General features: G+C 37.5%; 1 protein-coding gene across 2 annotated transcripts in view; it reads left to right on the top strand.

Annotated features, from left to right (window-relative positions):
• Positions 1-5542: 5542 nt before the first annotated feature.
• The window catches only part of LOC131037446 (uncharacterized), a 242703-nt gene continuing 230908 nt past the window's right edge, over positions 5543-17337 (top strand). Inside the window, exon 1 of one of the 2 annotated variants that reach the window (XM_057969589.2) lies at positions 5543-5865. In XM_057969589.2, the coding sequence (XP_057825572.2) occupies positions 5677-5865 (189 nt within the window). In that variant the 5' untranslated portion in view covers positions 5543-5676. The remainder of the gene's footprint in view (positions 5866-17337) is intronic. The other variant, XM_057969594.2, reaches the window with a different exon arrangement.

Below are 17337 nucleotides of genomic sequence, written 5' to 3'. Positions count from 1 at the left end.
CATATGCTACCTGCCTGCATAACTCCAAAACAATGAGATGATCACAAGGATATCGGGGTAACTTATATGGTGGCACCATGCACCCTACAACCCTTATATATCCTCTTTCTAAAATATCCTTCAATAGATCTTATTACTGCAAAAACAAAGAAAACATTGACCACCTGATGATCTTTTCTACTCCTATTTAGCTGCAGTTGGGGGTAATGATGATAAATGTGAGTGTTAGGAAGGGATACCTCTCTCCCTAGCCCGAGATAGGTGTAGTGTCATTTTATTGCAACCCTAGCAATTTTCGACTGCATTAGGGTCTTCACACATGTGAGTTCGAATCCTCTAGCCTGATCGAAGACCAAAGATTGCTCAGCCCTCAGAAACAACTTCTTCCTTGACCTCTACATCACCTCGTCCGCACTATGCCCTGGAGAAAGGGGTAGGACAGGGGCGTGGCGCCCCTGTCCCTGCCCTATTTTGGGGCTGGACCCTTCCTAGGGTTGCATTATTGGTTGTGCATCGGGCGGGAAACTCCCCCGATGTTGGCCCGTGACGAAATTTAGATCCACTAACATGTATTTAAGGGGTCAGCCGTACTCACATTTGCATAATTTGGATAGGTCAAAGTTGGATATGTTCAAGTTGTATAAGCAATCAAGCATTCAAGCATTCTTTTCCAACATTAAACATTCTCAAGTCTCCCTTCAAGGCTAGGTGTTGCATTCAAGTCAAGGATTCAACCATTGAAGAGAAGATTGATTTTAACATTCAATTTCACACAAGCATTTCTATCAACATTGCTACCACAACCGTTGAGGTGATTTACAATTCAGTCTTTTATTTACATCTACTTGCAAGTACTTTCTTTTATTACTTGGTTAATTCCAAAACTAGGGTTTGACCTAAAAGCAAACCCCCAATCCCAACCCATTTTCCTCTCTTTTCTGTGTGTAGGTTGCAGGTGCGCAACTGTACTTTTGGATTCGGGCTTCATTTGCAGAGGCAGAAAAGCCCTTTTTCGTTTTGTGGATTTTTGGGAGGACCGTGTACATTCCTACCACGGTCTGGGCAATGTTTCCTCAAATTCGTAGGGCAACTTCGTCTTGACATATTACTACCAGATCTAGGTGTGCAACTTCATCCCATATTCCAATCTCAAGTTATAATCAATTCTTTGTCACTTTTGCACTACATAATTCAATCAATTCCTTTCCATTTCAAACAAGGAAGAGGGGATCAACTTAACATTCCTAATTCATTCAGAATTCAATCTACCATCTTCATGTGGAGAGATTGAATCTAGTGAATTCTCCTCTTCTCTTCATAATGTAACATGGTGAAAAGTGTTTGAAGGGTAATCAATAGCGAAATTCTCATCTCTCTTTGAGGGAAAGGGTAGTTTCCTTCTTGATCTATCATTCACCATTTTTCCATCATTACAATATGTAACTTGGGCTGCAAGCATGTAGACAACATATGAGGTCATGTATAATTGTGAATCCGTCTTTACTTGCTGGAACTTCTCATCTAAGTTGTCATTGATCATTTGTCCCTAGTCAATATACTCCTTCCTATCCAAAATTCTATTGATGTAGAGCAACATTCATGGATGAAACTCCTTGGCATTAGGTAATCCTGCCACTCTACAAAGGAGAGTGACATATTCTTTAACATCCATATGGAAATAGGCCCGGTGAAAGATTTTAATCTATTCCATTTGACTAGGCTTCTTACTTTTCTCCATCAAATTTTTATTTATATATGTCATGGGGTCTCCTTCCTCTTGAAAGTAGCACTCCCCTCAAGTTATTGTAACATGAAAATAGGAGTCATATTTAGGAATATGGAAGACATCTTCTAAAACATCTAGAGAGATATAAAGGATGACATTACCGAGAGGGCCATAGAATCTCCTTTCATTAGGCTTAAAATTGTATGCATAGGCCATTATTGGATCTAGAGACTGCAATGCAACTAGAAATTTTGTTGTCGGAACAAGCCCCGAATGAACCAAAAAGGTAGCCCAAGTAGTCGTTCCATCTGGCTTGGCCATCCTTTGTAAGAACTCATTCAAGCCCATGTGACCAATACCAGTGTCTCTAATATCCCTGTCTGATGAGTGTAGTTTAGTAGGCAGGATGTAAGAATCAAACTTGTACTTCATGGCTACTACCCTTGATCTAGACATCAACAATTTTGCACCCAAAAGAGTCATATAAGAAATCCTATTGAAACAAAACAAACATAGAAACAACTACAATAATTGGTGTCTTCCACCTTATTAAGAAACAACATAAACTAAACTAAGAACATGAAAACTGTACTGCAAATAATCGGGGGTCGGGGATGGGAAGATTCCCAATCCCAAGCTTTATTCTAAATCTACAAACCCATCGAGGGTCGAAGATCTTCACATCTCTAATCCCCAATTCATACATAAGAAGGAGGCATGGGGTCATTACTTCCCTGATCCTCAAGATATCAGACATAAGGCAAGGGTCGAGGGTTAGACCATCCCCGATCCATGAACATGGGAATTGGGGATGGACAATCCCCAATTCCCTGAGAAGGATAAAAAAAGAGGAAAAGGGCGGGTTTCTGGGATCATACCATCCCCAATCCTCAAAAATGGGAAGCAAGGATATAATATCCCTAATCCCCCAAAAGATCAAAAGAACACAAGGGAAAGAAAAAAGGAAGACTTGGGAAATAAGAAAAGAAGGGAGTCGGGGATCGGACATCCTTGATCCCTGAAACGAGACCTAGAAAAAACTCAGGCAAAACTAGAGAGAAAAGAGAGGAAAACAACAACAAGGTCGAGAAACAAAGAAGCTAACACAAAACTAGGACACAACCCCAAGTTGAAAACACGAGTAAAGACAAGGATAAAAAGGACAAAACAGAGACCCTAGATAAACTAGAAGAAAGAAAACCAACAAAAAGACAACAATGCAAAGGAAAAACAAAAATAAAAAAGAAAAAAAAACACAAGAGGAAAAAAGAAAGGCCTACCTCAATAGTAATGAAACCAACACAAACCAAAGAGTTGCCCAACACCACTCACTTGATTAGCCTCCGAAAATCACTCGGGAAAGAACACATGAATCACACATAGAAGGATAGAATTCACAATCACAAGTGAGGGAAAATGAACAAGAAACCAAGGGCATTTATTGTAAGTCATGGTGGGACCTAGAGGCGGATGTCAAGGATCGGGGATCCTCGAGATACACAATCGAGGGTCGGGGATAGGACCATCCTCGATCCCCGAAAGACTAAAAATTAAAATGAAAGAAGAGAAATCGAGGATGGAGGATCTAAGAAACCCAAAGCCCAAACCGAAAAGGGAAAGGGGGTAGCTCGAATGCCGACCCCCCAAAAATAAAAAAACAAAAGAGAGAAAGAAAGAAAGAAAAGACAAACATAATAAAAGAAAAGAAAGAAAAGGAAAGGGGGGCACATCTCTCGAAGAGAAAGATGGGGTGTGGGTTGTGAAGGCACAACAAATACCAAGGAATTATTCTAAAACCACATGGACTTTCTTATTACAAGAAATCTAATTTTATCAAGAAAAAATTGCAAGCCAAAATCACAATCTGCACTACTGAACTATCCTTTGTAACCCCTGTTTGCCTTCTTTATCATGAAAAGTATAAATGCTCTAAAATGCATTGGAAAGTGTAACCCCCATTTTGGGCACCAGAAGTCCAACCATCTATCTTCTCGCTCAAGAATATATTTTATTAGAAATTGAAAATTTGGATTGTGGTAGAACAACTTCTAGAGCCATAAATTTGATCCAATTGTTGGATCTCCAACCATTATATATTGTTGGAAATATCATGAAGAAATCTATGACTCAAAGCACACTTAGTCCAACTTTTAGACCTATATGAGGCTTCTAAGGGCCACAAATTTGAATTTGAAATTGTATTGAAAAAAATCCTAGAACAAAAAATTTAATATATCTCAAATGTTATAGGATATTGAGATGTTTCTTTCACCATTCACTTCATATTTGGGTTTTGCTCCTTGGAGTAAGTTTTTAGGTTCATACACGCACAAATGAAAACTTCCTAAAAATAGTAACCCTACCATTTTAGTGCTTATTGAAAAACAAACAATATTTTTGGGTGATGCAAGATTTCTCTTACACCTTAGATGCTCCTGCATTGGTATGGAGTCAATTTGTTGGCCCAATAACAATAGATGAAAAATTAAATAGAATAAAGAGCATATGGATAAAACAATATACCAAGTTGATGGGTAGATGGAATATTAAAATGTAATCTTGAGAGCCCAAACACTAATGAGGGAATCAAAGTATATGCGAGAGAATAAGTTAAGACAACCACGAGGAAAGATAGAGAGCATAATATTAGAGAATTCAAGCCCACATATGAGCACAAGCTTATAACATATAGTGGACTGAAAATAAAAAGGAAAGAAACAACGCTGATAGCTAAACTAAGTACTAGCTCATTCATATCATTTTAGGTGTGAGACTAGAAAAGAAGATTGGGTAGATATAATATGCTATTTTTACACTTTAGGATTAGTGGAAACATAATAACACTACCTCATGAATTGTCTTGGATTACAAAGATATTAAAGATATTTGGATTAAATACACTAATATTTTGAAAGCTAAATCCTTAATAGTCATATTACAATATTAATTATAAAGAACATAATAATCAATTATACATATATAGAACAACAAATATAAAAATATTTCTATACAAAACAAAATTGTCTCTTTTAAGCCTTTCTACAAGTAAAAATGGTTACTTTAAGGCTTTATTCTGACATATTTCTTCAATTTGTTTCTCTTTTCACACAATTTTAGGTCTTATCAATGAAGAATGTTAAATCACATATCAAATTCAACAAATCAAACAACAAGGTATGAAATTTCAAAATTAGGTCTTATCAACGAAGAATGTTAAATCACATATCAAATTCAACAAATCAAACAAGAAGGTATGAAATTTCAAAATTATAACAAATTTGACCAATATAAAAGAATTTGGTAGTTGATAAAATGATTGTATTGTCTCTTTCAACCTTCTACTAACTACTTTGTATATATTGACAATTTGGTTTATGTTTTTTTTTTCAATTGCCTATTAGTAGCTTTGATTCTTTAATTTGTTTTGGTCAATATAAAATAGGGGAAAGGACCTAGTAGTCGCCCACCCAAACTTTTTTACTCTAAGCTTCTAAAAGGTAAATCATTTTTGGATCAATTTTTTAAATTTCTTTGTATGTGACTTTAATGTTTTTAGCTATTGTTTTAGCTTTTAGATAGTTACAACAAATGTGACATGATCTGTTATGTACATAAAGATCAAAAACTAATCATTTAGAGACTCTTCATTATAAATGCCCCAATAACTATACATATACAGTACAAAGAAATAAATTATAAAATGTTTAAACAGATATCTTATAGAAATACCTACCCGAGTAATGGACAAATGGACGACTTTAAGTATTTATGAAATATTGTAGTGTAATAAAAATAAAGGGTGGCAGATTCATAAATAACGCCAAACAGATACGAGATCATATTTGGATGGAGGTGTCCCACTTCGTCTCCACAAACACCCAAACCATCCGAGTCCATGGAAGTGAATAGGTGTTGCAGCACATTCACCATAACTCCCACTGCCACTGCGTATGAAGACGAGTAGCATGAGCATGGGGTTCACACTATCACTATCCTCTTCCTCATCAATTATTTTCCACCCTTGTACTAAAACACATGATGTTTTCTGTTTAGCAAGATATCACAAGAAAAAGAGGAAGGGAATTAGAATGCAAATCGCTTCATCAACGGCGCAGGTTTCAGCTCCTTCCAGGACTCAGGTCGGTGTTTCATGGGGTTTACTATTCTCAATGAATTTGTCGTCGTTGCTGGATTTTAGGACCTTTATTGTCAATCCAGGTAATTACTGGTGGGAAGCTAAGTTGGCCTCAATGCAATTGAAACCGAATCCATTCGGATGATACTGCCAGCTTTCCTTCTTGCTCAATAGAAATTATTCTGCTAACCTCGGACTGGAGAATCTGATAATATATATTTAAAAAAATATCATTGACGAGAGAGACCCCATTGTGGTCCTCAATTTGAACTCCAGGAATTTCAGCTAAAACTTTGGGAATGTGGCCGTTTGAAATCCTGAACACTTGTGGAGAGAGTGCAATGGCACACCTCTTTCAGTGGTCTACAATTGAATTAGTTACAACCCATCAAATTGACAAAGTGTTCGTTATTTTTGGTTGGATTCAGAACTTATTTGAATTGTCAAAAGGAGTAGAACAATTAATTTAGTGCCTGAGCTGAGCAGCCATTATTTAGCACTGGTTTGATGCAGGAGCATTCCAACAAACCGCTAGTTTTGAGGGGTAAATGGCATATCTGGGAAGAGAATTTACATTTTAGTGAATTGGCTATTTTAGGAGTTTCTATTTTTGGTAATGTTATTTTTAGGCTAGGAGGATAAATCTTTATTGAGTTGAGAAGCTTGGTAGGAGTTTCTTCCAACATAGATAAGTTGAGGAAATTTTTTTAGAAACGCTTTGCATGTTTTGCAATGGTGTATATATATCACATTAATCTGGGTAGTTATCTTATCTATAGAATTTAAAGAACCTTAAGGAGCATGAGTCATATATTCTGCTGGAGGTTATTCTTGCTAGGGTTTTATATTTTTTTAAACTCAGGTCAAAACCATTTGGACACCTTAGAGGTCCTAACGAGGAGCACAAAGACCAAAAAAATGCATCTCTTCACCTCCAAAAATAACTTCAATGCATAATGTATTTACCTGAACCAAGAGGCCCTTGGGTAATCCCCACAATAGCTTGAAGATGTTGGTCTCTAACTAGAAAAGTGAATTCTTGTGCACTTGTGCTTGAGAGGCCTCCAGGCAAGTAGGTCCATAGAGTTCACTGGGATAAATTGTATTGTTAAACCAAACAAAAGGACAAGCAATGAAACCAAAGATAGAGAGAGCTGCTAAACAATAGGATAAATAAGCTACTAAATGGAGTCTTGAACTAGTTTCCACTTGTGCGTTATGTGATGAAATCAAATTTAAATCTGATTCGTTGCTCACTTGTAATCAAGTGACTTATGTTTATTTGGCTTGATCAAATTGTACTTGACCCAATCTTTTCTTTTAATATTGAACCGAATACTGAATGGATGGGATAGATGATTCGTCTAGAGGAAAGGTATTTACCTCTAATATAGAAATGTATTGTTTAGATTATTCGATGGTGTTGGTGGATTAGTCAATCTAGGCCCATAATAAACTTTAAGTTTTAATATAAATAAAAATTACGAAGTATAATATCAATATCCATAATCTATAAATGGGTGTCTTGAACTAGATTGTAATGATGTAGCCTCTTGTTGAAGAACAACATCATCCTCAATAGGAGTGTCAGGCATATAATTATATTTTGAATGTGATGAAGGCCCCATCAATTTCTCACCCTTTGCCTCATATACCAGTACATTCCTTTTCCATTTTGTTGCCTCTTGAACCCTTTAACTGATATTGTTAATTTAATGACCAATTTCTCCCTACAAGGGCTTCTCACAACATTAAATGGTATGTTTTATAGTACCAAAAATTGACGCTTGCCAAGTTGGCCTCATGAGGCATTTCTTGATTCCATGTAGTACTTGCCAACAAAGGGTGCACACCAATAGTGCAACGAGGAACATAAAAAAATTAAATTATGATTGCTTGGAGTTTGAAATCTTTGTATTCATGGCCCAATGGAAGATGAAGAGCCCCCAAAATTTCCCTTTGACCTTGTAGAACTCATGATAGCTACTAGTGCCTCTGCTTTCCTCTTTTTCTTTGTTTTCTTCTAATCATATGTAAGGAGTGTTGAGACATGGACCAGCTAGGACTTGAACCTAGGACCTTCCATACGTTGCTGGAGTGCTCTACCACTGAGCTACTGGCCCCTCTTGGACCAGTCCATCATCGGTCCGGGTGTGGCTTATTTCCAACACCAACAATACCATGTTGAGACATGGACCAACTAGGACTCGAACCTAGGACCTTCCATATGTTGCTGGAGTGCTCTACCACTGAGCTACTGGCCCCTCTTCGACCAGTCCATCGTCGGTCCGGGTGTGGCTTATTTCCAACACCAACACCCCCCCTTAAGCCACACCTCTCGTGTGCTTGGGGCTCCTAGCCTGGACTTGGCTCTGATACCATGTTGATGTATTTCAATTTTCAATTCAAGGTGCAAGTTATATTCAAAGTGATTTTCCTTTCAAGTATATGTTATTTCACAATATAATAAATCTGATTTCTTTTCTTTGTTGCAGGTGGAGAGAGAGCATTAATGTTTTCTATGTTCTCTCCACAACATTTTATCGGTGTATATATATCATGGAGGGGACCGATCAAGTGGTACCTTGATCGATCATGTCCTTTGGACATGACCGACTAAGATACCCCTTGGTTGTGTCCCTCCATAACCGATTGCTTAATCGGTGCCATCACATATGCAAATGAACCGATATCATTTCGGTTATTAATATAACTAGGCCGATGGTAATCGGTGGCAATTAAAGCGGTTTAAACCCGATAACTTAAGTTAGTCGGTTATCAATTAGTTTACCCCGATAACATTAGTTAGTCGGTGGAATGCATTAAGCCCGATCATTGTAAATTTGGTGGCTATTAAAGTGGTAACCCGATAATGAATCGGGAGGGTTAGAATAAGACCCGATCATTATCGGTTTATCAGATTAATAGTTTGCACTCAATTTAATCATCAGTTTGCATGAGTAACATAATTGATAAATGCTATAACAGAATAAGGAGAGCAATTATAACATAAATATCAAATAAAGGAATAATCAGTGAGATTTGAATTTATCTATCGATGAGATAGATGATTGAATGGGAGACTTCATTTATCTCCCATTCAATCATTTATCTTACCGAAGCTATTATGTATCAACACTCCCTCTTAGCTTGGGAAGATGAATAACAGACAAAGTGTCTAGCATCACATTTCTCTTGATGACCAGTATTCCTTATATAGTTTATAATCTCATTCTCCAAGGGTTCATATCATTTGAACACATGACATGAAGTATCATCAAAACATATGATACAAGTAACCATATCACCTAAGCACGTGACATGGAGTATCACCTAAACACGTGATACAAGAAATTCATCACCTTGTGATGATATGATATCACCTAAGCACGTGATATCAGTATTGCAAAACAAGCAATACTAAGGATTAACACATGAGAATAATTAAATTCTCAACTTATCCACATTGTGGTATGTGCACTAACATCTTTCCAAATGTTTTACCACAACATAATCATGGCACATCCATGACATATCAGAAATCACACATGATAACTGGTTTGATCATTATAAGATCGTCACCTTATAATGTCTATATACAAGTGTTCATTATCTGAGAGATCGTCATCTCTAAGAAATGAACATAGGGGGTTGAACCCATAAAAGTCCTAACACGACAAAGAAGTTTACACATTAAACATCTTATTGATATGTAAGTACAGATTACAAAGCAAATTACCTTTCTATCATACCCAAGCCTTTTCTGAAGTGTTCAACCTTTACTTTGGAAAGTGGTTTGGTAAGAATATCTGCTGTCTGATCTCCTATACAAATATAGTCCAACTGAATCACATTCCTGTCTACCATATCTCGCACATAATGGTATGGAATCTCAATGTGCTTGGATCTGTCATGGAACACCGGATTTACTGAAAGTTTTATGTAGCTCTGGTTGTCACAATGGATAACAGTAGGTTTCATTGGTTCATTGAATAATCTTACAAGCAACTTCCTGAGCCATACTACTTCTCGGGCAGCCATGGAAGCTGCAATGTATTTGGCCTTAGTGGAACTCTGTGCTACTGAAGACTGCTTTCTGTTGTTCCAAGATATCATGGCTGAACCTAAACTGAAACAACATCCTAAGGTGCTTTTCCTGTCAGTCACACTTCCAGCCCAATCTGAATCTGTGAATCCGTGCAGATCTAGATCAACTCTCTCATACTTGAGACCAAGGTTTAGAGTACCTTGTAGATATCTCATAATGTGTTTTACTGCTATCAGGTGTATCTCCTTTGGCTCACACATAAACTGACTCAAAGCATTAACTGCATAACAAATATCTGGTCTTGTATTTACCAGATACATCAGGGCCCCAATCATTTTCCTGTAGTGAGTAGGATCAATGGGTTGTGACTCTGCTGCTGCTTCCTTAAGTTTATGAAGATTTGTTTCCATTGGAGAGGTCATGGGTCTGCAGTTTATCATTCCAAATCTCTTCAAAATGTCCAAGGTATACTTTCCTTGGTTTAGTATAATGATATCAGAATTTTGCCATACTTCCAAGCCTAGGAAGTAATGAAGGAGTCCCAAGTCCTTCATGTCAAATTCTTTAGAAAGATCTTTCTTGCATTGATCTATAAGGTGATCTTCTCCTGTGATTAATAAATCATCAACATATAAAATCAATATTAGCATATCACCTTTGTTTTGCTTATAGTAGAGATTAGGATTTGCATCATTCTTAGAGAAGCCTAGTTCTGAGAGGTAAGTATCAATTTTTTCATACCAGGCCTTGGGAGCCTGTTTAAGCCCACAGAGAGCTTTCTTGAGTCTACACACATGAGACTTTGCATCATGAATCTCAAACCCTTCAGGTTGCTCTAGGTATACTTCTTCTGAGATCTCACCATTAAGGAATGCTATCTTAATATCCATCTGATGAACTTTCCATCCCTTTGCTGCTGCAATGGCTAAGACGACCCTTACTGAGGTGTATTTGGCTACAGGTGCAAATGTTTCTTCATAATCAATTCCTTCCTTTTGAGAGAACCCTCTGACTACAAATTTGGCCTTGTGTTTTTCAATACTGCCATCTGCAGCATGTTTGATCTTAAAAAGCCATTTGGAAGAAACAACAGATTTTCTAGTTGGCCTAGAAACAATTTCCCAAACATCATTCTTCATTATGGACTGATATTCCTCAGACATGTCGTCCTTCCATATTTGATGTTTAAGTGCATCTGATACATTGTTAGGTTCAGGTTTTGAAAGATCATTCATAAGGGCAACATAGCTAATGAATTTGTTAGGCGTTTTGCTTTCTCTGAAGGTTCCTGAAGGAGCAACATACTTTTGAGCTTCTTCTATAGTTTTGGTGGCCCAGAGTGGTCTTTTCTTGAGACTTTCTCTAGGTGAGTTTTGAGTTTCATCTTCATTTTCCTCAAGATTCTCCCTCTGAAGCTCAGGAGCAAGGTCTTCATCTGTGCTAGGGGTAGGGATATAGGCTTCAGGTTCTATTGAGCTTTGGGCTCTTTTGAAGGCTAAGTCTTCTTCAAAGATTACATCCCTACTCAGTTCAATATTCCTCTGACTAGGTATATAGATTCTGTAGGCCTTGGAGGTTTCACTATATCCTACAAGTATTCCCCTTTTTGCAGAAGGCTCTAATTTTAATCTTTTCTCCTTAGGTACATGAATATAGACAGGGCACCCAAATATCCTAAGGTGGCTGATATCTGACTTTGTTTTAGTAAAGACTTCCTCATGGGTTTTATCTTCAAGATGAGAGTGAGGACATCTTTTCTGTATATATACAACAGTGTTGGTTGCTTTTGCCCAAAGATTGGTATTTAGATTCTGAACAAGAATCATGGCTTTGGAAGCTTCTACAATTGTCCTATTTTTCCTCTCAGTTACCCCATTTTGTTGAGGGTTATAAGGTATAGTAAGCTCCCTTGTAATCCCAGTATTTTTACAAATATCCTTAAACAAATCTGAGGTGTATTCCCCCCCATTGTCAGTTCTCAAGGTTTTAATTTTATTTCCTGAGTAGTTTTCTGTTAGTGATTTAAATTCCTTAAAACTTTTAAGGATCTCTTCTGATTCTTTACATTTCAGAAAGTAGATCCAAGTTTTCCTAGAGTAGTTATCAACAAATATTACATAATACAAAAATCCCCCTAAAGAAGGTACGGACATAGGTCCACAAACATCAGAATGAACTAACTCTAAAACTTTGCTTGTTTTCTTAGTACTATTTTGAAAAACACCCTTAGTATTTTTACCTAGGGCACATCCCTTGCATGCCCTTGAATGATATTGCTTTAACTTAGGTAGACCTGTGACAAGGTTTCCCATTGATGACAAAGCTCTAAAATTTAGGTGACCTAGTCTTCTATGCCAAACTTCATTAACATTTGTAGCTTCATGGATTAGGGCCAGGTTGGGCTCTGTGCACAACTCATACAAGTAGCCTTGTCTTTGACCAATGGTTTTAGCTTTCTTGATAGATGAATTCCTTGGCCAAGCCAACACTCTATTGTCTATGAAGGTCACTCTGTACCCATTATCCTCTAGTACTGATATAGAGACTAGATTTCTCTTGATGCCTGGGACATATAGTACTCCTTTAAGTTGCAATGATACGCCTCACTTTAGTTTGATGGTGAAGGTTCCAACTCCTCTAACTGGATGTGTGGAGTCATCTCCGATAGTCACTTCCTCATCATTCTCCTCTATCATGGAGTCTAGCACTTCTCTAAACCCTATAATGTGTCTGGATGAGCCACTGTCGATCACCCAGGAGTTAACCTTGTTTGATGCTTGGTTTGTAAGTGCTAAGTAGAGTACATACTTCTCGGAGTCGTCTTCCCTTTTAGATTTTCCTGCTTTGGCAAATGTGGCTTCTTGTTTGGTTCTTTTTGGACATTTGGCAACATAGTGTCCGAATTTGTCACACCTGTAACATTGAATATGTGAAAGATCCTTCTTGGAAGTGTTCTTGCCTTGACGACCTTTCCTCTTCCTAACTTGTTTCTGCTTGCTTTTCTTATTAGAGTTTGTATTTAGGACTTGAAGATCTATATTCTTTTGTTTGATCCCTTTCTTATTTAATCTTGATTCTTCTTGGAGACAGTCTGCCCTTAGCCTTTCAAACTTTGGATATTCAGCCCTTGCACTGATGCCTTGGACGAACGTTTCCCATATACTAGGCAACCCATCTAGAGCAATGAGTGTTAATTCTTTGCTTTGGATCTCATATCCAAGGGCTACTAGCTCATCCCTTAGGGCTGATATCCGCATGAAGTAGGCATTGACTGACTCCCCTTTGATCATAGCTGTATGATTTATTTCTCTCTTTAAAGCCAAGGTTCTACTTGCATTGGATATCTCGAATGCATCTTCAAGTGCTTTGAACATGTTGTAGGCCATTTCATGTTTCCTTATGATGGGCATAATATTATTCCTCACCCCATCAACTATGATTTTGATGGCTTTTTCATTTCCCTCTATCCAAGTCGCTTTGTCAGGTTCAGTCTCAGGTTCCTGTAGTTTCAGCTTTTACAAATTATTCAACTTTATTTTCTCTTAGAATCATCTTAATTCTGAACTTCCATGCTGAGAAATCATCGCCTCCTCCGAGTCTATCTTCGAATCTGATAGTGCTAGCCATTTGGAGAAATGTGATGTTGGATATATGCTTGTCTTGAATTTTCCACAAAATTGAATAGCCTCAGGTTCGATTTAACTATAGCTCTGATACCATGTTGAGACATGGACCAGCTAGGACTCGAACCTAGGACCTTCCATACGCTGCTGGAGTGATCTACCACTGAGCTACTGGCCCCTCTTGGACCAGTCCATCGCCGGTTCGGGTGTGGCTTATTTCCAACACCAACAATACCATGTTGAGACATGGACCAGCTAGGACTTGAACCTAGGACCTTCCATACGCTGCTGGAGTTCTCTACCACTGAGCTACCTGCCCCTCTTGGACCAGTCCATCGTTGGTCCGGGTGTGGCTTATTTCCAACACCAACACCCCCCTTAAGCCACACCTCTCGTGTGCTTGGGGCTCCTAGCCTGAACTTGGCTCTGATACCATGTTGATGTATTTCAATTTTCAATTCAAGGTGCAAGTTATATTCAAAGTAATTTTCCTTTCAAGTATACGTTATTTCACAATATAATAAATCTGATTTCTTTTCTTTGTTGCAGGTGGAGAGAGAGCATTAATGTTTTCTATGTTCTCTCCACAACATTTTATCGGTGTATATATATCATGGAGGGGACCGATCAAGTGGTACCTTGATTGATCATGTCCTTTTGACATGACCGACCAAGATACCCCTTGGTTGTGTCCCTCCATAACCGATTACTTAATCGGTGCCATCACATATGCAAATGAACCGATGTCATTTCGGTTATCAATATAACTAGGCCGATGGTAATCGGTGGCAATTAAAGCGGTTTAAACCCGATAACTTAAGTTAGTCGGTTATCAATTAGTTTACCCCGATAACATTAGTTAGTCGGTGGAATGCATTAAGCCCGATCATTGTAAATTCGGTGGCTATTAAAATGGTAACCCGATAATGAATCGGGAGGGTTAGAATAAGACCCGATCATTATCGGTTTATCAGATTAATAGTTTGCACTCAATTTAATCATCAGTTTGCATGAGTAACATAATTGATAAATGCTGTAACAGAACAAGGAGAGCAATTATAACATAAATATCAGATAAAGGAATAATCAGTGAGATCTGAATTTATCTATCGATGAGATAGATGATTGAATGGGAGACTTCATTTATCTCCCATTCAATCATTTATCTTACCGAAGCTATTATGTATCAACAAGGAGACTATTAACCTTTGTTGAACTTCTACCTCTTTACACGCTATGTAATAACCACCTTGAATTCAAAATCATATATTTAAACCGATTTTTTTTGTGATTTTCACAATGTGTGACACACAGGCATTTTGTCAGACAGCTTGCATACATCAAAATAAGTAGGATTTCTGAAAACTAGTAATCACATGAGCTGCAACTAAATTTATGAATCATATGTTCATCATTAAACAAATGATTTTTGCCAAACAATTTGCAGTTTACTAAAGAGCTGGGAACAATGGAGAATAAGGAAACAATCTGCTGTTATAGAGATTAGAAAATGCAAATATACAAGTATTAATTTCTCTAACCTCCAATGAGGCCAAACAATAAGAAGATAGGGAATTGATTCTCCTTCTCTGTTGCTATTATTCCTATAGACCCACGTCCCCAACGAGGATGCTAAGCAGCTGGACTTGTTTGTTTTGACCTACTATATGCTTCTCTTAGAAAACACTGAGACAGTTGTGTTGCAAGGATAAGTGCTAAGCGATCAATTGTAGGAAGGTTAGTTTACAATGTATGCAAATTTAACTTAGCCGTTCAAAATTTTGGAGACCTTTAGAATACTTCCCATGTCTTCTTCAAAAGATCATGGGCTGGAGTTTGTTCCAAGTTGGCCAAAGACAGACCTTCCAAACTTCACGTCACTATTCTTGGAACAGGGGTGACTAGAGGTATGTAATGTAGCACCAGATATAGGGTTCCACAATTTTATTTTTATTTGCTAAGCACTTGAAACTTCATATGGCTGGTAGTTATTACCTTGACGTTCTCTTTTACTTTTTACCATTCAACTTCATTTCTCACATCTCCTTAGATTGGCCTTTAAGGTTGGTTGACTAATTCAAATAAGTTGCCCTTTGTTCTTTGATTCCCCCTACTTCACTTACCTGCAAGCTCACAGCTCTTATCCTCGATGAATATCATATTAAGGAAACTGGCAACTATGTTTTTTGTCCTTTCCCTTTGACCAGCAACCAGCTCAATATGTTCCATGCCTCTTTTAATCCCTTTTCTATTGCGATGGCCTTAAGGTATTGATTTCCACTTGATAGGCTGGTGGCCAAGGATTTAAATCTCGTATCTGCAATAGGTCTCTCTGTAACACTAATTTTTCATCGCCTATTTTCCCAAATGGCCGCTGCTGACCAAATTCCTCCTTATAATATGAAGTCTTTCCAACAACAAGGTAATGCCACTCACATAGAGTTGTTGAAGTCTTCCCAATGACAAGGTAATGCCACTCACATAGATTTGTTAAATCATTATTTGCTTGCATAACTTCAAAGATTCTTTTGTTTGCTCACATTTACGAATATAAATGAAACTGGAAATATATATAAATCTCTATGAATCTCTGTTCCACATCAATCAATCTCAGACCTGTATTTTTTCAACACACGCGTGAAATCTGAATGACTCCACTTGCAAGCTGGCTAGGGCAGATCTCTTACTACCAAAAACGATCTTTGCTATTTGTCCTACAATTGAAAAATTAAATGACAACTCAAACTCCCACAAAGAGCTTCACTAAAGACGATTAATCCAGAATGCCTCAAATGAGTCTCTTGAACCCTTTTAATAATCTTCTTGGGAACTTTCCAAAAATTAGATTTTGAAGTCACTTTTTAATTAATAATCCCCATTTGATTTATAATATGACTTTATTTTTTCTAAACTTTTCCAACATTTCAGTCACTTATAATTCACCTTCTTAAATAATTAAAATAAGTTGTCTTTTAATTTTGTTTTTTTGACAGCTTAACATAATTATTCAATTATTCTCTATACATTCAGCTAAAGTTGCAGAAAATACAAAATAGCATGTAGGTGAATTGTGAATGTGCCAACATACGTGGAGGCCCAGTAGAGACCCAACCTGATAAAAATTAACACTTACCATAAATAAAATATTCCTCCAAGAAGTTTGGAATGAATCTGAAATGGCAAAATCACCCTTGGAAAGCATAACCATCAGCAGCCTCATCTATCCCCTGAACATGTAATGCCAATAACTAAAATTTGTTCTAAAAATGTTGGCACTCTCCAAGAAAGGTGGAGCTAACCAAGATGTTGGAAATTGAATGACCAAAAATGGGGACATTACAGTTCTCTCTCCCCAAAGATTGCTTGTCCTCGAGCAAAGCGAAATCATATACTAATTGATCTTGGATTGAACCCAATGCGATTCCAAGATCCCAAATCAATTTGAGGAATATACCTTCTCCATGATTCCATTGCTCTACTTTGATACAATCATCCACTGCAAATTTGTTACACCATGAAGCAATTCCACCAATTATATATATATTCCTAGATTCCAAATTTTTATATCACCATACACAGAGGCTGAAAGGAAGATCATCACTCCTCAAATTACCAGCAACAATCACACATCCCCCTTTGAAGTGGCTGACAGGGACTGATTCAATCACTCATTAGGCCAGCTCCTGAGGCTTATTGGGTTCAGCGTCAGAACCCCATCTTTGTCAATAAAAATGTATTATAGCCGCACTTATGACCTCCAATCGGGCAACTAAACGGCAACTATAGTTGCAGCCCGAGAAATAGA

This window comes from Cryptomeria japonica, chromosome 6 (assembly GCF_030272615.1).
Source record: "Cryptomeria japonica chromosome 6, Sugi_1.0, whole genome shotgun sequence".
Lineage (NCBI taxonomy): Eukaryota > Viridiplantae > Streptophyta > Pinopsida > Cupressales > Cupressaceae > Cryptomeria > Cryptomeria japonica.
Note: the sequence above shows the minus strand (reverse complement) of the source record. Positions and strands in the feature narration are given on the sequence as shown.